This window comes from Xiphias gladius, chromosome 9 (genome assembly GCF_016859285.1).
Source record: "Xiphias gladius isolate SHS-SW01 ecotype Sanya breed wild chromosome 9, ASM1685928v1, whole genome shotgun sequence".
In the NCBI taxonomy this organism is placed as follows: domain Eukaryota; kingdom Metazoa; phylum Chordata; class Actinopteri; order Istiophoriformes; family Xiphiidae; genus Xiphias; species Xiphias gladius.
This window is the reverse complement of record NC_053408.1, coordinates 18,352,705-18,380,378: the sequence shown is the minus strand read 5'-3', so window position 1 is coordinate 18,380,378 and position 27,674 is coordinate 18,352,705. Positions and strand designations below refer to the sequence as shown.

General features: G+C 41.7%; 1 protein-coding gene across 1 annotated transcript; it reads right to left on the bottom strand.

The window, feature by feature from the left end:
* Positions 1-113: 113 nt before the first annotated feature.
* On the bottom strand, positions 114-27,624 carry pkd1b (polycystic kidney disease 1b). Its single transcript, XM_040135967.1, has 41 exons — positions 27,549-27,624; positions 26,251-26,431; positions 25,944-26,146; positions 25,633-25,751; positions 24,684-24,831; positions 24,317-24,582; positions 23,426-24,196; positions 22,266-22,397; positions 21,950-22,095; positions 21,645-21,781; positions 17,140-20,810; positions 16,348-16,488; positions 15,602-15,884; positions 15,239-15,341; positions 14,952-15,080; positions 14,625-14,775; positions 14,307-14,444; positions 13,080-13,224; positions 12,255-12,983; positions 10,748-10,901; positions 10,413-10,578; positions 10,060-10,255; positions 9,746-9,913; positions 9,129-9,269; positions 8,530-8,740; positions 8,125-8,248; positions 7,659-7,802; positions 7,094-7,532; positions 6,760-6,874; positions 6,448-6,662; positions 6,013-6,215; positions 5,726-5,923; positions 5,480-5,634; positions 4,321-4,521; positions 3,624-3,798; positions 3,322-3,504; positions 3,042-3,162; positions 2,825-2,959; positions 2,544-2,730; positions 1,128-1,239; positions 114-1,025 (listed from the first exon to the last, which is right to left on the bottom strand). The coding sequence occupies exons 1-41, from the start codon at positions 27,622-27,624 to the stop codon at positions 114-116; spliced, it is 12,324 nt and encodes a 4,107-aa protein (XP_039991901.1).
* Between the last annotated feature and the right edge of the window lie 50 nt (positions 27,625-27,674).

Genomic DNA, 27,674 nt, shown 5'->3' with positions numbered 1-27,674 from the left:
GCTGTTCTAAAGAAGCAATTATTACAGTCCGGCTGTTGCACATTGTAGCTGCAGACCACTACAGACATCTATTTACAACCTCTACTAAGTTTGTTCCCAGTTTAAACACATCATTAGTCTTGCTCAGTCTCTGGTCCTTCAGAAATCCAAGCCTTCCTTTTCACAGGGACACCATCACTGATACGCCTTCTTAACCCCTCTTCGCTCATGGGTCTGGCATTCATGTATGCTAGAGTTTTTCCTCCATTTCCACATGGAACAGCTCCTCCGGAGAACTGAAAGTCCCTCTGAGCTGCATCAGCTGAATGAGAGCTCCCCGAATGCCAAGCTCTTCTCCTGGGGAACCGTCCAAACCTAGGAGAACCTGCAGGATAAAAACAACAGATTCCAGATGCAGATTTGGCTGCTTCAAAAGTCTGGTTGTTGCTAGACACCTGAGGCAAGACTGATTCAGACTCTGAGTAGGAGCTTCGTGTACGAGGAAAGATCCTGATTGATGCAGCAGAGGAGTGAAGTGAGGAGGGATTGAATGAAAAGGAGGATGGGAGGGAGACTCGTGGCTTGGGGTGAAGAAGACCTGTCTTCCTGTTTCTAAGCTCTCCTGTTACCATTCCTTTTTCCAGGTCTTTTGGGTTTGTTGTTGACTCTCCAAATCTTTCCACAACTTTTTCCTTGTTACTGATCCACCTCTTCCTTCTCTTGGTCTGAGCCTCCTCTAGCTTCATTTCCAGGTTGTGAACATCCTCGGTTATCTGGTTGACCCGATCAAAACGAGATAGCAGAACACTGACACAGGGGACCAGGCGGTCCAGGTAGGGTAAGACGTCAAACCCAGGCTCGGACACTGATGAGTCCTCAGACCTCACAGATAGAGCCGAGGACAGGGGACGGGGTGATGAATATGAAGATGAAAGGGAAGGGGAATGGTCGGAGGGAAGGGTGGATGAAAGGGTGGAAAGACGGGATTCCTGGGAGGATCTGGAAGGAGGGATGTCCATGCCTTCAAACTTCACCCTGTGCCTGAACTAGAAAGGAAAACAATTGTGTGGAATCAGCAACATGAATTGACCATGGAAGATTTTTAAAGTGTTTCCAACAAAATGCACCACAGCTAATGTGGTACTTACCTCTTTAGCCTTGGTAAGTCCCATCCACAGCTTGAGTCTCTTGATGAAAAACTCCACCATTTCATAGTCCTGAGGTTCAATGGTTGGATGGTACAGATCAGCTTGCTCTGCCCTTTAGGAAAAAGCAACAGTTAGCATGAATCCTACTTAATGCAAAATTTACCCTTAAATCCTTCTTGTTTGGTACTCAGCGTTGGTAGCTATCACACTTTCCATTCAGCATGTTCATTGGCAAAATTACATTCATACATCTGAGAACAATCAGCAGCTTCGGTTCTACACCCTGCTCATAAATCTGTAGAGCATATAGCAGACAGTTGATGGGTTTTTTTTGGTCCTGCTAGTGACGTGACTCTAGGGATGGGTATGTCGGTCAGTCCAACACTTGGGTCTAGACTGAAATATCTCAACAAGTATTTGATGGATTGCTATGAAATTTTGTACAAAAATCCATGTTGCCCAGAGGATGAACCCGAATGACTTTAGCAAAACCCTGAAATTTCATCTAATACCACCAGCAAGTCAAAATTTTCACTTATCTAGTGAAATGGATTTTGTATAGACATTCGTGGCTCCCAGAGGATGTAGCCCAATGATTGTGAGAAACCTTATGGTAATCCCCTAATTTTCCTCTAGCATCACCATGTGGTTGACATTTGTGGTTTTGATTGAAATATCTCAACAACAATTGAATGGATCACTGTGAACTGTGGTTTAGACAATGTCATTAAACATGTACCCCTCAGGACAAATTGTAATAAGTGTGTAAATCCCTTAACTTTTTCCATTTTGCACTATCATAGGGTCAAATTTTTACCCTTGTTCAGCTGGTTTATGATCAAAAACTCACAGAACTAATGCCATTCCCACCAGCCTCCACAGTAGTTTGTGTTCAATGCTAATGTTAGCATGCTAACATGCCAAACTAAGCTGGTGGACATGATAAACGATATACATGTTAACATCATCAGTGCATGTTAGCTTGCTGACCTCACCATTTAGCTAAAACAGTCTATGTGCCTTAAAGTGATTCACTCCACATCCATAAACATTGCAAAAAACAGGGTAGCCCATCTGTGATTTTATGACCCACTTCCTTGCTTGCGGAGACATCTGAAATGCTGACAAGCACTCGGGCATGCCTTAAAAGTTCTACATAAAAACTGATGAGGGTTTTTTTTTTTTAAATATTATCAGAAATATGATCAATATGTTCTAGTTTACACTGTCATAAAAATATGTCACCTATACACATTTTATAAGATACAATTTTAAAGATTTTAGTACATGAGGAACTTGTCATATCCGAAACAGACATACACTGGAAGTTTTGGTTATATTTAACATTTTGACAATGCAGTCCTAGGATTTTTACCCACATATCCACACGGCCATACTACAGGTAATATTATGTACCTGTATGTACGAATAAGAATAGCTCCACAGAGTCTGGCCAAAAACCAGAGACCTCCCCCCATAAGTAGTAGTCCATAGAGGGGTCCCAGGACTACGTGGACTTTGCATAATCTCTGGAGAGCTATTCGGCCACGCAGGATGGACAGCACTGACACACTGGCCTTGTGTACAGACAGGAAGCCTTCCACTGAATGGGAGAAGAGCTGAAACAAAGACAAAGCTATATCCAATACAAGTCTTCTTTATAAATATCCTATTAAGTTGAGCTTCCTTTTTTTTACCATGTTTCCGAGGTGAGTGCAGAGCATAAGCAGCAGCAGCAGTAGGACGGTCAGAGCCCACAGCTCGCTCCAGGCTCTCTGCAGCACTCTGCCTATCACCACCCACCTCTGCACAAACCTTAAGGTTCCTAGCAGCTGGAACACACAGCAATGCAAAGGATGAGACATTTAATACAGTGGTGAAGCTGTGGACCAGTGCTGTTGTATAATGATGAACTAAGGCTCTCATTTACCTTTAGAACAAGCAGAGTGAGCAGGACAGCTGCGCACTGAGAAGACTTCTGTGCCAGAAGGGCAGCACTGTAGAAGTCGATGAAGTTGTCTGGCTGGAACTGAAGCTAAGTGGTGTGTACAGATTATTGTAAGGTCAAAGCAAAACATACAATAGTCAATTTCTCCTTAATAGTATTTTTTTTTTTTAACTGTCACTCTCAGTTTACAATGACATAGTAGGTAATGTCAGTGGATCCAGAAAGTTTTCTTTTTTTGTTATTCACCTTGGAAACACATGAAAGGGCAAGAGACAGGAAGCAGAACTGCAGGATAGCTGTCGCCAGTGACAACAAGGCCAGGAGGAGCTGGAACCAGTGTCCGAATTGATGCAGATACTGGACACGCTCAGTAACCATGGACCACATCTCCCCGAACAAAATGAGGAGAGAGGAGATGAGAAGAAGTACCTGCAGTATAAATTCAAAGGATTTTATCATTGAAATGATTTTTGAATCCTTTGCTAAAGAATATGTATTGCTCTTCATTGATATTTTTTTCTATTTGAAAGTAAGTAAGTAAGTGTTACCATAAGTGCCACCTGAAGGTTCAGTACTGAGAAGGATGAAGGGATGAGGAGTGGATGGATGGAGAGGAAGGGAGTGGCTCTTTGTGTCTGAGCCCACTGTATTTGAATGGACACACACACAAATAAACCAGACTCTCTGTGGTAGTGTGTGAAATCAACAGAAAGAGTTTTAAACCTGAAAGAGATGAAAACCACACTGTTAGAAAAAATCATATCAAAATCAGGGTTCGATAAAGGACTTAAAGTTTTAAACAGTTTTACTTTAAGAATTTTAATTGCGTATGATAATGGATAGAATTCAATATAAAACCCATTCGGCTTACAATCAAAGGTTAAGATCAGCCAAAAAAAACCAAAAAAAAAATGTTCAATACCATAACTAAAACTGACATCAGAAGAAGCAGGGTGTTTTAAAATGCAAAATAGTTTGTTACTCTACATGGGAAAATTAAATCACACTATGCAAATAATATTTTATCATCTGTTATTGCTCCATTTGCTCTCAGAAGACAAGATGTTGTATTGTTTTGTTTTCTGGCAAGTTTTAATGGGGTGACAAGCTTCATTACTTTCAAAAAAGTGATTCAATACTTGGTTGTTCTCAGTGGAATCAACAGCTGAACAACTGAAAAATTAAAGTTTACATGCATACACACTCAGCATATCTCAAATCTGTTGCTGTAACAAATTCACTTACAGCTTCTTGCTCCAGTGTGCCATGTGCAGGTCAGCAAGTAGCTGATGTGTCATCATACTGCTGTTTCCCAGAAAGATGCCTGCCACGTGGCCCAGTGTGTGCGTGTACTGCAGCTGTGGCAACCCTACAAGACGCAGTGAAGGGTTTTGGTGCAAGTGTGGCACCAAGGTGTAGTTGATCCACTGCTCTGCATCTGACCAGCTGGATGAAGAGTGAATGAGCATGAGTTTGTGATTGTATATTTCCAAAAACTATTAAAAACATATAATTGAGCCATACTGCTGCACCTGGTGACCTGTTCCCTCATTGCAGTGCATTCAGACACTGTAATTTAATATGACACTGTAGTGTATTATTATGGTGTGCTTTAAATTCTCACTAGTGCACCAAATGTGTATGAATCCACAGCTGAGATTAGTCCTCAACAAATTCACTCCAGTTTGGGTAACATTTTCTAAAAGCTTTTAAAGATTTACATCAGTAGGAATGAAAGGGCTTGGGGCTGAGAAAGATGGATTAAGAGTATTGTTGGTTTTGGTCATTGCATGAGATCTGTCTGGGGACAGTATGAAGATATATGATAACGCCAACCATATCCTTAAATTTACACTGTACTGGATTTGCTCATTTTGTCTGCATACCAAATTACTGTTTTCAAATGAGCAGAAAATTAAATAATCATCAAAAAATGTATCATAATTAGACTACTTTTCAAGTACATCAAATAATTGTAAATGTGGTTAAGAGTTATGTATAGTATATTATAAGCATTACACTTGAAATTATGTTTTTTGGATGTAAAGTAGTTTCTTTCTCTCTACATTAAACATTAGAAAGGGTTTGATTACATGCAGAGTTAAGTTCACCACTGTGTGGATGAAAATCATGGAGAGCCAATTTTAGCATTTTGAAGAGATATGCAGAGTGAAAGTTCTGAATCCAATGACAAGATCTGCACATCAACTGCTTTCACTGATGTTGGACAATGAAAGACGTGCACATCTGACAAAAACCATCTTTGTCAAAGCATGTCATCCTATAATTCTAGTGGAACAAGCTGGGCCCTATACTCAAGGTTTTGTCCCTAAAACATCCAGTGTGAGGCTGCATTTGTTATGGTGTAGTGTTTTGACGGCATGAAGCTGACTGTTGTCCTTACTCTCTGAGGGAGGTGAGGTTGGGTACCCCCAAGGGTGCTCTGTGAAGACGGCCTCTGACAGCGGAGTACAGCAGCCTGCCTTGCCTCTGCTCTACACTATCCTGGTAGTTCACCATCAGCACCAGCAGCAGAAATAACAGCTGGCACACACAGTGCTACAGAAAAGACATGGATTAAAATGATCAAAAAATTAGATGCTTCTGGAGATAATTGCCACCAAACTTTAAAATTAGTCTTTACTCTCACCCTCATGAGTGATCGCAGAGCCCGGACTTTGCATGCCTCCTCTTTAGCCTGCAGCAGCCCGTAGCCGCATAGTGGTCGAACCTTTCCACTATGCTGTCCAAATGGCCTCACCACAATGGTCTCCTGAGCCAGCTGGTCCTCCACTTCTGGATCCACAGGCCTCCACAGTGCTGTGTAGATCAATGCCTGCAAACACACCTGAGCAAGGCAGATGGAGATGCGAACCAAAGGAACAATCCACCAAAGATCTGAGAAGTGAGTTAATTAGATGACATGTTTGAACTCACCTTGAGAGGCTCCAGCAGTAGGGCGGAGGTGAGGAAGGCAGAGAGAGATGATACCAGCCACATGAGGATTACAGGTCTGGAGAAGAAGCTGCCATAGAGTCCAACGACAGCCAGGCAGGTTCCCAGCAGCACAGCCGCCAGGGGGTATATCACACACAGCGCCCAGGGAGGGAGCAGCCAGCTGGGCCGACCTCGAGCAACACCTCGGGTGGGGGAATTGAGCGACAGATATCTCAAACACTATATAACACCAGACCACCAGATGTGTAAAAAATTGGAAATTGCAAAAATAATTAGCTAAAAAAATAGATAAATGGTTGAAATAGACAGCTAATAGTATAAAACAGAAAACTGAATTTGTACTTGAGTTCATTGACAGGGCTGCAGGGGTATATATAATTAAAAAGAAGTGACTGGGAACCACTGATCCGGTACCTATGCGTGTGGTAGAGGAAGAGCGTGTGGAGTCAGGAGAAGGGCTCGGCAGGAAAGTGCTGGCCACTGAGTCAACAGACAGCACAGAGGAACACTTGTTGAGTGCTGCCCCATACAGGGGTGAACAGGACTGAGGATCTGGCATGTGGATCTCTGCTCCATACAGGGACTTCTCCTCATCTTGATCCGACCAGGTGCTGCAGGAGGTGCTCTGTCTAAAAAAAAGGACAAAATCACAGTAATGCAGAATGTTCTGTACAACACAGAACTGCACGAAAGTGCATTTGCATGTTACACAGAGGTAATCCTTACGTGGCTGAAAATGAGGACATGGTTCTAGGGGAATCCCGGCCGCTGTCTGAGTTGCTGTTGGTTGTATCTCTTGTGTCTTCTGCTGCTGCTGCTATAGACATCAGAAGATTCTCCTCTGGCAACAGAGACATAAATACACAATCAGACTAGTACATTTTCCTGAATAACTTTCAACCTTCTGAGAAAAGTTTGGAAACCTTTGGATTTTTGCTTTAAAGAAACTATACAATACTTGTGCTGGGTACTAGAGACTTTTCAGATGTACCTGACTAATAAACCCTGGTTTTTTGTCATGAATATTTGAATTTTTGACACTATTTTAACAGTTTCTCACCAGACAGAGTTAGAAATGTTGTCAGATTGTGGTTATGAATGTGGACCGGGTTTGCATTCATGTTGAGGACCTCCTGGCCTGGTGCAGTAGGGGAGTAATTAGAGTTTAGAGAAATTTCTTTTGAAGTGGGATATTTGCAAGGTGAAGGGACAGGAGCAGTGGGTGTGTAAGGGGAGGAGGCCGAGGCCAGGTGTAGCTGCATCAGGGCCTTTTTCCTCCTCAACTGGCGTGTAGGGCCCAGAGTAGGTGAAGCTTTGCAGGGGTCACGGGCCGTGGTCATCTCGGTGGGACATAAGTCTACTGGTAGATTGAGGAGGCTGTCACAGGATAGCCATGCCACCACACCCTTGTCTTGACATGCTCTGTCTGTCTGGGCTGCCAAGCCAGAAGCAGCCCAGAAGTCCAGGATACTGGAGTCTAACGCCTTGCTCTCAAGTAACTACAGGCAATTAAATAAACAACAACAACAACAACAACAAAAAACACTCGGAATGTGAATCAAATAAATGAGACAGGAGCAGAATAACAACTATGTGTCTGTACATATTTGTGTGTGTGCTCTCACAGATGAAGGACTGTCTCGGACTGGGCTGGAGGAGTCTGGCAGAGACATGAAGGAAGGGCCGGAGAGCTCTGATTGGCCGAGGTAAACGTCCATCTCCACAGAGTGACAAACAGGAGATGGAGGAACTGACATGTCCAGGATTACCTGGGACACACCCATACATAAACACACACCTGCTGCCTGAGTGTAAATTCAGATAAATGGGACACACTCGCTTTGAATTGTTTCCGTACTGAGATAAGACTGTTTGACAAACAAAGCAAGGGCAGACGACCAACACATTGCTGTAATGACCTCAAATCAGCAACACAGTGAAGGCACGAGTAAGGACAGAGAAGAACAAACCCTACCACTCTATGCACATACTAAAATTCATATATCAGTGTGTCAGACTAAGCCATATCAAACTCTTTCACCAGTAAAATGTGTCAAGAAAATAAATCAACTTGAAGAATTGTTGCGTTACCTGACTGTGAGCTTTTCTAAACAGGAAACAGAGGAGACACTGGAGAGGAAACACCAGTACTGCAATAGTCACCCCAACGGCGACTGTCTCAGCGTTAACCAGCAGCTGGGCTGACACTGGGCCACTTGTGGAAGGGACACAAATCATTTTCGTCCTGTCAACTCAGCAGAATCTACTGAGACTATTTTACATTTGAGAAATCTTAAATTTTATGCCATGCATTGATTGAACTGTGTAAACCCTTGCCAAAGTGTTTAATGTCCATGTGAAAGAGCCAAAAAAACTATAAAATATTGATGTTATATAACAATTTGACAGTTACAATATCATCTGACATATGTCAAATCAGTAATTGCTGCCACTGAAGGATTTGGGGTTTACACTGAGGCCTATAAGACATCTCACCTGTTCCCCTTGGAGCCCACAGCCCCATACCACAGAGCCCCCAGTGCCAGGTAGAGGTGCAGCATGATGGCACTGCAGTTAACCCTCTGACCCCTGGTGAAACGGCTGTGAGGGGGACGTTCCCACAGTGACAGCCACAGGTGGCGTTCTGTCACCCCAAACCTCAGCTGGGAGGTGAGGACCCGTCCAAACTGAGTAAGCTCCTCTGGACCTGCGTTGGATACATTGAAAAATGTTGGAAAATGTTGGAAAGTGATCTCTCAGACAGGTCGAGCCTTCATCATTAGTACAAATTTGATGCCAGTACTTGATCGTATGGGACTGGAGGGAATTCTAAACTCTGCAAATATGGTAAAAAATTGCAATCTAATAAATTAATTATTCTAGACAAAGAGATGAAACAATCCCAATATAGAGAGATAATTTTGCTTGTTTCCCATGTAGAGTCAGCTGTTTTGAATGAAAGAAAAAGATGATTTCCACTGAAAACAAAATGGCATTATCTCACCTGAAAGAAAAACCTGTTTGTTCATCTTGAAGAGTACCCACCATTACTTGATGAAATTAATATTTTTTGCAATATGTAAGTAAAATCTTACACGAGGCCAGAACTTCCCTCTCCACAGTCTCATTCTTTTGATTCTCCACAGAGAGCCAGTCCTCCAGCACGAAGAAGAACATGTGGTCTGTCTGAGGGTCCCACACCACCACATGCTGAATGTACCAGGATGGGTCCAGACCTACGTTTACAAGTATGAAATTCAGTTATGCTCGCACGTAGTCATTCAGCTACAGCTGTTTTCAAGTGAGCAGGTGGGTTTGATCTTTTGCTCAATGATATGGCTGTGAATGGATTTGCTGGTAATTTTATCGATCAGAAGCGGGATTACACCTACTCTACAGCTGCATGTGGCAGCATTTATGCTTGTAAATACACATACGTGCTTAGACCACTTTGTGCAGATTTTTCCTCACAAAAAGTATTTTTCAAGTGATTTGGTCTTGTACTGGGTCTGAAAATTTATAATTTTAGTTAAAAAAGGGTGCAAATTTTTCACGTTTCCAAAGTAAATCAATTTGGAAATTTCTTAAAATACTTGATATTTTCTTGATGTCAGAGGGGAATATTTCAAGATAAGGTGGTTCTTTTCATTGTCTTTTGAAAAAAAAAACCAAACAACTTTTAAAGAGGGGTATTTTTGCCATTACCATGTACCTGTGTTGTCGTGCCAGATGCGAATTTTCCAAACTTCTCCCAGATTGTCATCTGTCTCCAGATGAAACTGGTCCAGGCTGCCACGCTGAAAAGCTCCATCCCTCTGCAGATGGCGAGATCCGCTCTTGGTCACACCATACAGACTGATGCCAACATGCGCTGTAGTGCCTGATGGGTCACACTAAAGCGTTAAAATCATTTCCATCATATACAGTTAAATCTTTCATTTATATAAACATCAAAATGCATTTATTACTTATATTTTTGTCTCTACTTTTTATTTCTACATCTCTGTTTACTTGTCCTTGGCTGACCTGCTCCTCGCCTCGAGCCAGTCTTGACCAGAACTCTATAGTGGTATAACCCCGGTCGGCCACACAGTGGGACCTGGCTCAGTCTCAAGCTGTCCAAGTGGTCCAGTTTATGGGCAATGAGCCCCACTAGCAAGTGAATCAGAACCAGGACCGCACACACAATCCCCACCACCATGTTACGCATGGGACCACCTGACTGGAGAGATAGACACAGATGGAGGGAGAAGGAAAAACACTGTTGATGACAATGCTCCTTCTAATCCTGACTTTGAATTTTACATTTTGAATGGATAAGATGTACTTATTTGTCAAAATATCCAACAGCTGGTGTAATGTTTCATGTTCTCACATACCGGAGGCAGCAGAACAACAGCCCCAGGATGAACAAACAAACTGGCTCCAAACATGGTGAGATGCTGGGTGAGACACTGAGCTATGCGGAGCGTGCTGCCCTCCAGTGGCTGTAGACCCCTACTGCTCCAACGCCTCTCCTTCACGCTGTAGTACTGGCACACAGAGCTGAACACACACACTGACACATGGACGGGACCGCCATCAAGCAGCGTTGAGGTCAGGGCGACAGAGAGAGGCTTGTCTGATCCATGCAACCTGTTTTGGAAGAAAATGCAGTCATATTTCTTTATTCATCAAAAAGATTACCGACTTGAAGAAAAGACTGGTGACTCACAGTGGAGACAGAAAGACGGTTTCCTCTGAGGAGGTGGTTGGAGCAGAAAGACTGAGAGCCCACTCTCTCTCAAAGGAATCCTGGGATGCATTAGTCCCAGGCACTGTAGAGCTCACTTCTATTTTGACATGTCCCAAACTCACCGGAGTAGCTCCTAGAAATGTATAATGCAGTTTGAAAACAGCCTTGAAAATTCATAATTCATGCAAAAACTCACAGTAAGCTTAATTAATAATTATATAGGCGCTGTATGATTGACCTAAAAGATAGTTCACTCTCATTACTAATCCACAAATGACCTTAGACATCTGAAATGTCATGTGTAAACCACAACTTCCACTGCTTTCACTGCTGTTCATTCATTAAAATAGATTTATACTTTCATGTATATTCTGGCGGTCATTGCTGTGTTTGAGATTGATTTGAGATAGGGCAGCACACTAATAATATTAGCAGACTAATTATTTTTAAACTTTATTCCAATTACATTTATTTAAAAAGAAAGTGAGGAAACTAGTCTATTTTTATTTCACAATGATGAATAAATATCTGAAGCCACACGTGTGTCAAATTTAAATTGAACTTTTCCACCCCAGTGATTGACTTATTTTTCTACAAACAAAACCTTATGCAATCAAAATATTGTTAAACATGCTAAACTCACATAAAAATCCTACATAAAATGGATTTAAACTTTACATATGCGATATATTTATGGCAGTGAAAGCAGTGTTCTTTGATATTTTTTGGTAGAAGTTGTAAACACAAGCTAACATACTATCACCTTTTAAAGTTGTTTTGGCGAATGCGTTGGCAACTGCTCCCTCACATATCCAGCAGACAGAGCAACATTAGCACTCGTTTTGAGTCATCTTTTATTTGGAACCACCTGATGAATGTAAGCTCAATATTTACTCTTCCTTTCTATCTTGGTCTCCACCAACCCCTGCAGAAAATATCTGGATCTTTGCTAGATTTTCCAATATGTTCACCCACCAGCTAGTTGCTAACTTTGTCCATCTGCAGTTTGGCACCAGGCTTGTAGTGCACAGTGGGTTTAACTAAACAAAGTTGATGAGAATGGTGAGACTGAACCAAAACAGTGAAGATGCAGGATGCAAAACCAAAACAATAATCTTAAAGACACTAAAAAGCTCTGTAGTTCTGACAGGGACTGCAGAGTTGGGTGATAATTCCCTGTGAGTTTGTCAGTATGAGTGACACCCTTACACATTACACATAGGTCTTTGATCCATTGTCAATAGAAAAATATTGGTTAGTGCAGCTTTAAAGCCCCCATGTGTGCAGTTTGAAAACAAAAAAACAAAACTGAAAAACATTATCATACAGAGGTCTTTAAACAGATAAAGTTTTGTATCTATTTCAGTAGCAGGTACTGTATGTAGATGCATATTAAGAATTTTATTAAGGTCGACTTGTCTTTTGTATTCTACCAAATTCAACAGTCTAAGATTCGGTCCAGTTGAAGAAAAATAATTTACTGTACCTGAAACCAGGCTGAAGTTGAAGGAGATGTATAATCCTGCATTTTCATCCAGTCCATCCACAGCTTTTACTTTGAAGTTCAACTGTCCTTCAGTGGGGAGTGTTACAATAAGACATGTCCCATTCCTGTTTTCAACTACTCTCCCATCTCCACCCTCATCTCCCTGTCCCACAAGGTGTTTGTGGGGCAGGGTGACCCGTATAGCCTGTTCAGGGTCCAGATCCTTGATGGGTATGGGCTGACCTTGAGGAGTTGAGAGCTCCATTGCAACCAGGGAGGTCGAAATTGGAGGGTCAGCTGCACTCAGCATAAGGTTGGACTCGAGTGCTCCATCCATACCGAACAGCACCTGCACCACCTCAGACCTCTGACTCTTCAGGTGGGCAGTAAGCGAGGTGGGGATATGAAACTGACAGAGGTGAGAGTTCTTTGATCTGTCAGTTGATGATGACTGAGAAGGGATGATCTGGTCTTGGCTGGAATGGTTTGTCTGGTGAGTGCAGAGGAGGTCAGAGGGGTCTCCTTGGAAACCGACTGTATTGACATAAGGGGTAGAGAGCAAAAGGGGTTCCTCGCCATGAACACGTGAATGCATCAGAGAGCGCATTAGGGCTCCTGTGTGGGCCAGTGCTGACAGGGCGATAGTAGAGGCTGGCTGCGGAGTGCTTGAGTAGGCTGGGTGAGAACTGGAAGCACTGGCTGATTCAGACACAGCAGCCAAGGTGCTACCTGGAAACACGGAGAACAGAATATTCAGTTATTCTGTAATGTCAGGCCCTAGTCAGCATTTTACCATTTTAGCAGGAGGAGGTGGTTTACGAGCACCTATGACATTAAGGATGTTTCTTCCTGTTTCAAGAGCTGATAAAACACCAGGACTCATCTGTTCCTCCATCACATGGATCATCTTCCCCACAGCTTCCAAAACCTTCTCCTGGCAGCCTATGCAAACCAACTCACTAGGAACTGCCTGCAATAAAAAATAAAAGAAAAAAAAATCAACACAAGTAAAGCTGAAACTGTGAATTACTTGAAAATGGGGCAAACAAAGCTATTAAGTTCTGGTCTTGGTCTCTTAATGTGTGTATGTTTGCATGGATGATTGTGAGCTTCAATATGAGAATAATCTTAACAGAGAAGCAGCTGGTTAAAGTTTGATTTATAGTTAAAGCAAGGCATTAACAGTAATCCTTCCATAGGTACCTTTTGTATAAGTTTCGATTTATAGTAAGAGTAGGATTTAACTCGTTGATATCACCTCCGCAATGCTAGCTGCATGCAATGTATATAATCAAGCAGTATTGTGCTTTATATTTCCAACAGTATTTATGTTTACATTCTTTCATTTACTTTTACTTCGCCTTATTTATTGGACTGCAGTTACACCCGGGTAACCGTATTTTGTTGTGTCTTATTACTGAATAACAGACTACCTCCGTGCAATCACTGTATTACTGTTCATTCATTCATACAGAGCAGCAGGCACGATGATCAGAAGGTTTGCATCAGGGCCCTTTTTTTTTGCATCAGGGTCTACGCAGAAGTAGAAACAACAACTCGCCATTTTACAAGGGGAAATACAGTATACTGGACTATCTAGTGCCAGGTAACCAGTGGAGACTCCAGGAAGTTACTGTGCCTTGTCAAGAAATAGTCCAACATATATCCTACTGTAAAATGCGTAATTTTTAAACTCTGCTTTTGTACAGTATTTAACAACAAAGGAAGTAAAACATGTAAAACATGTTAATTAATAAGCTTTAGAGGCGCTGGTAGGTGGATTTTGTTACATTTGGACAGAGCCAGGCTAGCTGTTTACCTCTGTTTCTCATCTTCGTCCTAAGCTAAGCTTACTGGCTGCTGGCTGTACATTATTTTTAACAGATCATCTAAATCTCCACCAGAAAACAAATACGCAAAATATCAAACTATTCATTCAGTATTTGAGATTCTCTGGCTCACTCTCTGAAGCATTACTGAGGTATTCTGTAATATTACTAATATCACCAAGATGAGAAATGTGAGGAGAAAAACAGGGCAGTGCTCACTTACAGTGGACTGTGCCAATGCTGAGCTGATCTGATCAACATCCAGCAAGGAGGACATGGGGAGAGATGCCAGGGCTTGGGACACATTTTCCCTGATCTCCCTCCTTTCCATGAGCTCCCTAGCAGTCCGTTCAGACTCCATCTGCTGTCAGGGGTGAAACTCATTATTCAATATTTTTAACAAGCGAAAATCTCACATCCACGATGCTTACAATCCTTAGTTATCCTGTTATCCTGAGGTGGAGAAAAGCTGGACAATTATTATCAAATTTAAGTGTCATTTCATGCACTGGAATATGAAAATATGACACTGACACACTACCTGATTGAGCTGGCTGGTAAGGGCGATGGAATAAGGGATGATCTCCTGAGGGTTACCATGTTGGACTAAAGCCCACAGCTCCGTCTGGCTCTTGTTTCTGAGCCACTGACTGGCAACTTCATCCCTTGCAGGATTTTTAATTGTCAGTGTTCTAGATAGTAAAGGAATCCAGAATAGAGAGTTGACAAAAACTTGACAAATACATTGGGCATGAAGTGTATTGCCCTCAAATGATTTTCTAACCTTTGATGAAATAAAGTGGCTGGTTCAACACATAACAAAAAGAAATGATTACTGGTTACTATGTGCCAGCTGCCTCAAATTTACCTGTTCAAAGCAATGACCTTTGAGCCCAGATGGTCCTCGACCAATAAAGTGACTGTGATAACTGACATGTATTTTTCTTGCCCAGAACGTCCCATTGGTACCAGGCTGCCAAATGTTGAACGAGTACCCCTAGGAAAATAAATTGAGACAAAGCCTTTACATGATAAAAAGCTTAATTTTGACAGGAAGCAAATTAAAACCTTACTTCTTGGTGCAGTTATAAACATTTACGGTATGATCACACTTTGTTTGTGAACTAATAGTTTTAAATCGAGGCCAGTATTCACCTGTACAGAGTGAGAGTGGGGCAAATAGTGCTAATGGGCTGGCATGGTGCCACCTGGAATGTATAGATCAGCTGAGAAGCCTCGCTTTCCTCATCTTGCCACCCTGCCAAAATAAAACACACAGAAGACACAGTCAAATACAGCTATACACCATTAACTATATTTGACCACTGGTAAACTGACAAATCAATTGAAGAGGCAAAACTGTTAAAAAAGCATTTACTCCAGCAGCTTGTCAAATAAAGAATTGTAAAATGCATCAAAACACGGCAAAAAGGAAGAATAAAAAAGAAAGTAGTTAAAGAAAAAAAAAAGATACTGATACAAGCTAAACTGTGTGGCCAACTTGTACCGCAGAGTTACCTGAGCAGTTAAAGGTGACCACTGTCTCAAGTAGACGTAAGTCTGACTCTGGACTCAGATCACACAGGCCTCCGTGTGGTGGATTTTTAGGTAGTATAGTCTGGCTGGCGCTGCCCCATTGACCTCTGCCAGGCTTGGATACGTTAAGAGTGAAGGTATAACTCATTCCTGGCTGGAGGACACCTGAACGTACCACCAAGTTAGGTGAATTTCTCCCTGTAGAGGTATCGACGTCATCAAGGTCAAGAGTTATGCCAGTTTGGCCTTCAACACTCCATTTATACTGTGAGAAGACACATGCAAGAAACATAGTAATACAAAAATTTTTATTATTTGTGTGTATTTGTATATTTCTTGGCTTGTAGATAACAAGCCATTATATTGTTAATTCATCTAACTAATTAAGCATTAATAAGACTGAATATACATTAAAATCTCTAATAACATTCTCTGAGCAGATAAACACCAAAATTAAAAAAAAAAAAAAAGAATAATGGCAGCAGAGGGAGCACAGTGCTTTTTCTCATCCCATTTAATATAACTTCCCAAAAAGGCATTAAAGTAAGCATCTTCTTTCCAAGTGTACTACCTCTACTACTGCTATGATTTTTGCATTTACTTTCAACAATTGTATTTTCCTCATGAGACCTTTTTTCAACAGAATTTTTTACATAAATAACTGATGAAATTGAATTTAAATGAAAATTACTTCCTGTGTGAGTGTAAGCTTGTTTCAGAAAAGTTACCTGAGTCTGGTCATCACATTTTGCACATTGTCCAGCAAGGATGATGGCGGTGGTACTACCGATGTGGTGACTGGAGGACAGGGTAGAACAGGACACACATTCCAAAGTCACAGGAAGCACAGGAGCTTCACACACAGTTACCTAAAGATAAGAGATACACATCAGTGGGTGATGATGATGCAGGACCGTATCATAGTGGGAGTAAATCACATTTTTAAAATCACCCTGTGAAGCAAAATGTTGGTCCTTATTTGGCTGAATAGGTTTTTGCTTCTAAGGCAAGTTCTTCCATAATTGCCAAAGTGTCCAAAACTATTAATTTATAAGAGATATTCACTAAAACTTCATACAACCTTCCTATACTGAAGTGCAAGTACAAAACAACACAGTAAAAATCATTTGCTAGGTGATAAAGGTGTGCATAGGAATGGGGTAGAATTATATTTAATACTCACTGTCTGGTTGACAGATGCAGGGTTCCTCCCTGCTTTGTGTACAGTAAGGGTGAAAATGTAGCGTGTGCCTGGATGCAGCTGAGTACTGAGTACAGTCATTCTACTGCTGTTGCTCCCATTGGGCTGCTTTACAAAATGAGACTCTGTGGAGTTCTGCGAATACAAGACACACAAGTGTTAGTAGTGTGAAAAGGGTGCATCTAAGAATTGATGCTACACCCTATTGCTTTCAAAATTAGTTTTCATTTTTTATACACTTCTTTATCCAACACACAAGAATAACAAATAATATTACTTTCAATACTCTAAGGTTGCTTTAAGATCAAAAGGCCATTACTGCTCTCATGATGGTCCAGTGATACTCCAGGGTATCCTCCACTCCTGGCTCCACATCAGGGTCTTGAGACTCAGATCCATCCAGGATGAGGTCACTGAGGCTGGGCCACAGTTTGTGCGAGCCTCCCTTGATGACGGCTACCAGCGGGGAATGGACTACTCTGATGTTAGTTGTTCGTTGGACAAATACAGGAGTTCCTTGGAGTGAAACAGTGAATACAAGGCAATACTGTCCCGCACTGAGAGTATGCTTTGGGAGTAGGAGAAAAGGTGAAGCTGCATCCACTTGACTTCTAAGAATGACTTTGTTCATGGAGAAATTTACATTCCCATTGGTACAATCAGACCCTCTGAATATCTCCCATTGGTAGATGGTCTTGTAAGTAGAGCAGTTATTGTCCACACTAGCTTCAAAGAAACTCAGTCTAGACCTATAGATAGTAGACTGGCTCTGGACTAGTGAAGCTTGAGGGCTGGAACACTGGAGCTCCTCAACTTCCACGTCAAGCTGCGTGGACACGTGGCTGACACTGTTGAGAACTTTGGCTATAACACTGTATTTCCCAGCAACATAATAAGTATGATTGACTGCACTCAAGTCTGTCACCAATGCTTCAGTGGAATCTCCAAAGTCCCAGAGATATCTGAAGTTGCTCCCTCCATTAACTGTTGCAGAAAACCTTACAGTGTGTCCAACAAATATTCTCTCTGAATGACACACAAGCTTGATCTCCTTAACAGGCCACTCCACTGAAACGGTTTCATTCAGCATCTGGGAGCACACTCCATTGCTGGCTACCACGCTAACAGACAGTGAACCACTCTCTGGTGGAGTAAACATCACTTCCTGGCCCATGAGCCATGTAGGCTTTGACCCCACCAAGTGAAATATCCAGGTATAGTTAATTGAAAACCCACTTTGAACTTCTGCCTTGAAATTAATTCCTTTCAGAGCTTCTAGAACAGCAGAACAACAGTTTACAAGTCGCAAACCTTGAATGCGCTCAGTAACCATTACGCTGGAGGAAACCTCGGCACTACTCACCAGGTTCCAAGCTTTCACTGTAACTAGATGTCTCCCTGCCAAAAGGCTTGATGTTCTGCATTGCCCTTCGAGAATGCTCTGACTATGAATCCAGTCTTTATTTCTAAATGTTATAACAAAGCTTACATTGCTTCCTTTGGAGATTGTTGGAATAAAAGTAACTTCTTCTTCATTGCAGAGGGAAGACTTGCTAATGTTCAGCAGAAGATCTTCGATTCCATCCTGGACAGTGACCCTGTGTGAAACCATCTGCCAATTTATCCCATTGGAAACATTCAAAGACAAATGGTAGATGTCGGCATGTGTAAAAGTGTAGATAAATGTCCGATTAGTAACATTATAAAGGTTGGTTTTGGCACTTCTAACTTTCCAGTCCCAGTGCAAATCACTACCCTTACGAATAAGCCCACGGAAGGGAATGGCAGCACTTGTGTTGATATAAAATGGATGTGTCTTTCCTTCAATTTCAAAGTCCACCTCTTGGACTTCCTCCTGGACTATGAACTGTTTGGTGTCATTACATTGGCTGAGGACATTCTGAACACAAACTTTGACAAGACAATGGCCCAAACTCGTAAAAGTGTGGAGAAGAAAGGGTGCATGTGACTGCAGGGGTAATGGATCAGAGTTCACATACCAAAGGTACTCCTCGTCTGACCCGGTAGCCATGGATACAGAAATATTCACCAATTTCTCCAATGCCAAAATGTTTGATTGTGTTCTAATGTGTACATTTGCTACACGCTCTACTGCTACTACAGAAACAATGCTGGTGGCCTGACCCAACTTGTTTGAGGCTCTTAGCTGAACTGAGATCCTGCCAGGGGTTTCGACCAACAGATGAAAAAGCTCGCCATCGCCAGTGATTTCTTGGTTTATTCCACTCTGTGCAGCAAGCCAGTGATACGTGACATTGGAGCCTCTGGTGATTGAAGCAATAAACAGCAGTTCCTCTTGAGTTGGTACGTATTTCATGTTTGTCAGGTAGTGACACTCAATCTGAAGACCCTCTATTCTTTCAAAGACCTCAATTAAAATAGCTGCCTCCCTTCTACTCACCAAGTTCTGAGCTATAACCCTCACTTGATACACTCCTGCTTTGGGGAAAGCAAATCGAAACTGATAGGTTCCCTGTTTGGTTGTAGTTATACCGTCCACAGTCCAGTAGTAGTTGGTGCTACTGATTGCACTACTAACTGCTGTGATAAGAGTTTCCTCTTCTACAATAGCATAAGGCTCATTGGTATGAAGTGAAAGGTCTGCAACAGGAAGTAAAACATTCACTTTGAGGGTTGCAGAGTCTCTGCTCACCTTGTTAAATGCTATGGCAGTGACTGTGAAATAACCTGTCGAGGTAAAGACATGTGAAGCATTTTGCGTCTGCTCCATTGGAGAGCCATCTCCAAAGTCCCACAGCACTGACACATTGCCCCCAGTGCAACTAGTAACCCAAAATGATACTAACGTATTGATTTTCAGTGTGTCACTTTGACTATCATGTGCCACAGATAGCTTGCTCACAGGTTTTTGAATGGTGATGCTAACTTTGGATGTTTTGTTGCTGACTTTATTACTTGCCATTACTGATACCTCTTCAACACCTTCATCTTTAAAGAAAAAACACTTCTGAGAGTTTTTTGTCTTGGCACTGAGACTAGAGGAGTTGCTAAACCACTTAAATTGGTAACCTGTCATCTGTTCGGGGGCGACTAACACCCTAAAGCATACCTCTTCTCCTACTGCCACAACATCCTGTGATGACTGCACTGCCATGTTGGTTATTGGCAATTCAACACAGATACTAGTATTAAATGATACAGATGTAACAGAACTAAAAACAGTCAGGCTGACATGAAAAATCCCTTGGCTTGGAAATGAATGTGTAACTTTGGACTGTCCTGTCACTACAGTCAAAGGTGATCCGTCTCCAAATTGCCAATGGAAAATCAGGATGGATATTTTGCCAGTCACCAGAGCTGTAAGATGTATGTCTTTTCCATTTATGACACATTCTGTAGGGAGAACTCCACTAACAGCCAAACTGTAGACCTCTACCCTGATAGACTGATGGGCTTTGCTGACAGAATTGGAGACAGTTACAACTACTGTGTAATTCCCTGGAGACTTATAGATGTGGGAGCTGGAACCATCTGTAAGGTTTCTCTGCAGGGACCCATCGCCAAAGTCAAAATCCCAGATGAGACTTGTACCAGTGGCAACTTTAGCTCTGAAATCTGTAGCAGAGCTTACTTCACTTGGTTCACTGTAGCTAATGGTTAATCCAGAGATTTTCTCCATAACTTCCAAGATGAGCCAGGTGGTCAGGGTAGTAACAGTGTTGTTGGCACACACTGTAACATTATAAAGCCCAGCAGAACCAAAAGTGTGACGCACTTTAGACTGGATGCCTTGGAAAGTTTGGGAGCCATCGCCAAAGTCCCATTTGTAGAAGACAGCATGAGTGGAGGGCTCTGCAGAAGCTTCAAGAAGAAGTGTATGTTTAACAAGGGGCACTGGGGGGGAAGAGGAAATGTGGATGTGACTTAACTCAGGGCGGGCGTTAATCTTCATGGATGCGCCAGTATTGTCATATTGGTTAGAGACTTGGACATGAAGTGTGTAGTGATCTGCAATGAACAACAGAGTAAAATGAATTTTACTTTGACGTACTGATTAGTAAGAGTCTACCACAGTGTTATTCTTGAAGCTACCACCGGATGTCAACAAAGTAAGGAATTTTCAGAGCCTACATAAAATGGCTTTTAAAAATCTGAAATGAATTTAAAGGGGATATAAAAAAAAACAGCAGCAAAGAGACACTTTAACCAGAAATCCTAATTTTTGCTAAAAGTTAATTTGCAAAATTGGTTGTATCTTTAAAGCATGATAAAACCTGATTAACTGACTTTTTGGCCACCTGGGGTAGCAGAAATAAACTGTAAACACAACACTGACATATGGCACACTTGTTAGCAAGCAGCTGCCAAATCCAGCAGATACACACCAATATTAGCATTCATTTAGAGTTGTGTTAACGTCCACCTGATGAATGTCGGTTCAAATTTCACTATCCTTTTAGTTTTGTTTTGGTCTCCTGTGGGAAATATCCAGCTCTTTACCAGCAAAGTGCTTCACTATGCTTACCAACTAGTGGCTTACTTTTCTTTCAACTGTGTAGTGCTGTGCAGGTAGCATACTGTGGGTCTATCCACCTACTGTTGCTACAAACATGGTTAATGAATTCAGTGAGAGCAAACCAAACAGTAAAGTTGCAGGCTCTAAAGCCAAAATAATGAGCTGAAAGATGCTAAAATAGAGCTGTGGGAAACTGCAGAGTTGGGTTTTAACTTTCTGCAGTTTCATCATTGGGCAGCACCTTTCACAATACATGAAGTACATGATCTGCTGTTAATATAAAAATACTGATTTGTGCAGCTCTAAACGTTTGTGTGTGTGTTTACCTGGAATGGAAAAGGTATAGTTTACTGAGTCCTGGACATACACTTGCTTCTCTCCTCTCTCCACAAGCCCTTCCATAGTCTGACATGGAGCAGACTGGGTGTGGTTCACCTTTCTAGTGCCGCCCCCAAAATCCCACCTGCATGACATATACCACATGGAAGTTTAGATTTACCAGACATAAAAATACTTTGCTAGTATCTTTAAGGTGGAATTCTTTGTTGTAAATAAGGGTATACTGTATGCCATCCTGAATATTTTCTCTGTGGATTTCTGAGGGTTATTTATGAAAAATTAACTGCCATACCTGAAGGTGACTGGCAGGGAGATGTCCACTTTGACCCTGAGGGTGTAGAGGTGTGTAGCATTCACAGCTACGACCTCCCTGACAAACAGGAACTCTGGCTCAGCCAGTGGGGTCATTTCATCAGCAGTTAGGAAGAGCTGCTGGCTCTGGGTGCTCACAGGGTTGGATGCTGTTACCTATCGTAGAGTTTACAGATTACTTTTTTTCTTTTTGCCTTTTTGATCTTTTTATAAGATCCCAAAATTTAACTTCAGTCACATATCAAAAGGAAGTAGCTGAACAAATTTAACATCATAAAGAAAATAAAGTGTCTTACCCTGAGCTTATACTCAGCAGATTTCTTGAACACTACACTGTAAGATTCTCCTTCATAGGCAAATTTCTCCAGGTTGTCAATAACCCATGTGAATTTTACTGAGGAACCACCCTCCACTTTGGCTGTAAATGACTACAATATAAAAACATTAAAAAGGTACCACTGTGACAGAATATGTCATGAAACTAGGGTGCTTTTTTGCAAAATTTATGTTTTTCATACCAACTCTCCTTTGACAAAAAGTCAACAATACTACTCTACATCCACACTAGCAGCTCTGAAGCTGTAAGTACTACTAGTGCTTTCAGCTAAAACCAAACCACAGCATGCTAACATGCTCACAATGACAGTGTAACATGCTGGTGTTTACGAGGTAATGTTTACCATATTCACCATCTAAGTTTAGCATGCTAGGATGCAGCTGAAGCTGATGGGAATGCCAGTTTTGCACGTATTTGATCATTAACCAAAGATTTATACAAACTGAAATTTTGACTAGATGATGGCACTACATGAAAAGTAAGGCGATCACCAAAGTTATTACAAATGAACCTGTGTGGAGCATGAATATCTATATCAAATCTTACAGACATACAGTGGGGTCCAAATTTCTGAGACCACTTTCCCAATTGGGAAACCATGTGGGAAAGTGGTCTCAGACTTTTGGACCCCTACTATATGTCTGTAAGATTTGGTAGACTTTGGTAGATTTAGAGAATTCTGGACTGCACTGTAATTCCAGTTGTTATCAAGGAATTTCACTGAAAACTTCAAATTTCAACCTCTTGATGTCACTAGAGTAAGTCGTAGAATCACCAAAGTCTTTAGGATACATAATCTGGAATCATGAATGTCTATACTACATTTTGTGGCAAACCAGCAAGAAGAAGTGGATATATTTTACATGATAAGTGATAAATTTGACCGGCTGTTGGCAAGAGGTGGCAATAGGTTCCCTAGGGACTATGAATGTTTCTTCAAAACTAAAATGTCAATCTATCCAATATTTGCTGAGATATTTCATGATATTTCATTTCTTGACAAAAGTGATTGATCGACCAACTGACATTGCCATCTCTTGAGCCACACTGCATGGCTACTTAAAAAATTGGTAAAATATGCAAAATACAAGTGTTGTAAATTCATTTTTGCATTCTCACCTGTGTCATGTCTACTATCATCCTCAGACATCCGTGTGGCTCAACACTAAGCCCTGTCACTGCCTCGTAGCCAAAAACTTTCACACTCACATTCTGCAGACTCTGAGAGCTTACTGCGTCCATCACACTGATGTTCAAAGTCTGAACCCCCACTAAGGGAAACAGGAGAGTCACAGAGGAGAACCAGTCTTCAAGGGACTGTTTCTTACAGCCAGGCCAAGATGGAACCACCTCTTCGGGGCAAGATGGAAGAAAGGGGACCCCAGTTTGGAGTACTGGGGCTGACCATGAGCTACTGGCTTTCTGTCCAGACAGGACCTTTACTACAATGATTGTTGGAACGTTGATTTCAACATGAATTTGATTCTTTTCATCCGGCAGTGGGTGGATGACATGAGGCCTAAATTTAGATCTCAGAGGAGGAGGACCTGTAGTCAGGGGCCTAATATCAGGAGCTTTGGTTGCCTCTGTGTGGGTTAAGTCAAAGATATCATCGAGCTCTGTGCTTCTGTGAAGAGTGTCCATGTACAGCACCCTCAGATCACACACCACCCCATCCACCCACTGGCCTCCTTGGGACAGTGTAGGAAGGCCTCCCTGCCACCAGCCCCCCCATTTTGCCCCTCTAAGAGACAGGTAACTCTGGCGCCAGGAGGAGTTTAGCGAGGCTTCATTGTTGAGGCAATGTAGGAAGGTTCCAGAGTCGCGAGTGTGCTGTATAGCCAAAATATCGTCAGGGTACACCATGATTGCTGGATCTGGAAGACGCAGCTGTTACAGAAATACGTGTGACAATGTTGAAGTATTATTTTATTTTACTTGTACTCAGACATTGTGTAATTCAGAATGACTGTAGGAAAGGGTGATAACATGCAACAAAGGTCAACTCACGCTCATAGTTTTCAGTTCAGAGCTAGGGTTTATTCTCAGAGGCAGGTCTGCCACCAGGTGGTAGAAGGGTGGTATTGCGGAGTATCTGGGAGGTAAAGCAAAGCCGCGGCCCCCTGCTGCAGAGTCGTAGGGGCTGCATGGACTGGTGGTGGGCACACAGGCCTCCAGCAGGTGGCACCAGTACTGCCCCATGCTGCAGCCCCCTGTAGTGTTGCACAGTGGTACTGCTGAGCAGCAGCTAAATGGATTAAGGAGAGAGCTGCAACCTGATGAGCAAAGAGTAGATTATTACCTATAGTACTCAACAGTACACTTTAGAATACAGTACATCTTTCAGAAAACATTCGTGATAACTGATGTACTCTACCTGGAGGTACCAGGTGGTGGTTGGGGTCACAGTAGGGTCGGAGGATCTGAACACGGGCCAGAGATAACAGTGGGCTTGGCTGGACCACCAGCTCCACTGTTACCAACTGACCTGCATGACTGAACCACAAGCCTGGGAAAAGCTGCGCCTGTGGGTGTCAAAGGAGCACCAGAATATAAACCAACAGTATGAATTACTGGTGACCACCATGGGATGCTGGTGATTGGATGCTGGTTATTGGATGCTGAGGATGGTAGCCTGTTCACCAGGATGGGATGATGGTATGCTGGACAACTATTTAATCAATGCCAAGTCAACTATTTCAACTGTTTTATTAGCTTATCTCTTTCAACCATTTATAAGTTACTTCTAACTAGGAATTTTAATTATTTATTCAATACTTTTGGCTATTTATCCAATACCAAGCTAACTATTTCAATTGTTATCCAATATATTTTGTGATCTGTTTTAACCATTTATCCATTACTTTACAGTAGCTTGCTAATTTAACTATTTATCCATTGCCTTTTACTGCTTCCTTGCTATTTTCCATGCACTCTCAATCGCAACATGTTGGCTAGTGTTCAGGTGTTACAGCTGACTCAATCTGCAGATTTTAAAAAAATGATAATATCAATTACACTTTATTAATATTTGTTGATCTACTCCACAGTCTTACCACACAAACCCTGGCAACTGCAGTACAAGTACCCATGGTTGGAAATCACTATTTTAGCCCACTGATTTCCAATCAGTTTAGCTTCTGACCCTTTATAACAAATCAGTGCTAACCTGTAACCCCTCAATAGAGGTTCATTATGTCTGTGAGCTGTTCCAGAAATGCCTTCTCTTCTTCTCTCCATTCTGGTTAACCATCACACATCCATTCAGACTCATCATTCAACCCCTTAGGTCGTGAATCAGTGTTTTAGACTAAAATTTTGCTGACCTCCACTGTGCGTTGTCCAGTGTCTGGGATGCTGAGAAGGGGATTTAACTGGGTTTGAGCATAGATGCCGGTCATGAGAACTAATCCAGTCAGGTAACTGTCCATAGATGGTAAAGCCTCTGCATGAAGGGGGATAAACCAAAATCAACCATTCAAACATTTCTGCTATTTTATAACCATACAAGAGCATAAACCAAAACTGTTAGTGTCATCCTCTATGAGCAACTTTTGTCAACATTTTACAGAATTACTGAAGGACGTTTTATGTTAATGTGTGGCCCTATCATTCTCCAGTGAAACAAAAGTCTTACCAGTGACTTCTTTTTCACACAGGTAGAAGTATCGTCCAGCACATTGTGCTCTCCTCCACTGTCCCAGTATCCCCAAGGCCATCTGAGTACACCCCCTCTCACTGACTCCAGCCCACCATGCAGGACTTACGGGCTCCACAACCTCAGCCTGCTCGGACAGATATCCCTCTGATCCCTTCAGCCATACCCACACAGTGGTTTTCCTTAACAAAAACAGAGACCACAAAGTATCTGCTCTTAAAAGATGGAAAACTGGGAGGCATAAAAAATTATGTATAAGCAGACGGACAGTGTTCATAGGACTCACATTGGAAAGGAATAGTGGATGAAGTTTTGCAGCTTCAGGCTTTCAGCAGATGCTAGATCCCCTCCTGGAGTCTTTCTGCATGAATCCTGTGCCTCAGACCACGACGATGTCATCTCAGAGACCCAGTAGCATCGCAAGCTGGACAAGTCGATTTGACCACCTTTTGGACAAGCAATGTCCTCTGGAGGGCAATAATCACAGCATGCAAGAGGAGTCATTTCTCAAAACAAGTTGCTCATCAGATCAATAATCATATCAGCCATAAATATGTGTAAAGAAACCAAAGGGCTGTCTTGTGAGGTGTGCATTTTAGCAGGTTCCATTCAGATATTCCACTTGTTTTTTCAGCTGCATTCACTGTCAGTTTGTAGTAATTGAACAGGTGGAGCTCATAAGAGACATGAGTACAACTGACTATACAACAGACGATACATGAGCTGAACAAGAATTGATACCAGCTGTTTTTCAAAGTCGACTTTCTTTTTGCAAGTTTTTCTTTGATTGCAAACATTCAAATTTCATGTGTAATGTTTACTTTTAAGAGGATGTAATTAATGTCTTATAATTCCTGTGACTGATAATCACCTGTTGCTTCAAACAGGAAAGTTGAGGTGAACATCTTAGTGCAAATGATACAATACACACGTCCCCTTAACTCTTGAAAAATTAGAAACCGTAACAACAAATTGCATTCTGAGGAAGTAATTTTTTTTCTGGCACAATATCTCAAAGGTCATTTAAATTTTACATTGCATTTTAAATCATACAGGAAGTTAATACAATAAATTTGATTATTTGCCAGATTTGCCAAAATTGTATTACTAAAGTAGAGTGGAAAAGGGTGATAGAATAAAGTATATATACTATATTCACATATATTCACATATGACAGATTAAATGGTTTGGAGCATATTGGAAAAAAAAGACAAGTAAATCAATTTTTTTCTTTTAACTTTATTATGCAATACCTGGTGCAAACATAAGTATAACCCTACACCTGCTCTTAAACATTACAATGATGTAAAAGTGCCACCTCTACCTGAAATAAAAGGAGAAGTTAAATTAAATTCAGAGAAAATGTATAAAATAATACAGTCTAATTAAAAATGAAAAAGTTGTGCTAACTTCAGCAGTGCCTCCCAGGATGACTGCTGAATAGTGAAACTGGAGAGTGGAAATTTAAATTTTCATGTGTCCGAGCTCAGATGTCCTGCTGACTTCGTACTCTCCAAACAACACAAAGCAAATAGTGCATTTTCATTTTTAGTCTTAATTCAATATGAAATTAATTTTCTCACCTCCAGCTGCAGCGATCAAAAGCACACAAAGAATCCAGAGTAGCGCCTGCTTTTGTGACGCGAGCGCGCCTGTCATCTTGCACAGAAAATCGTATTCTACCGAGGATAAAAAAGTGCTCTGTGCAA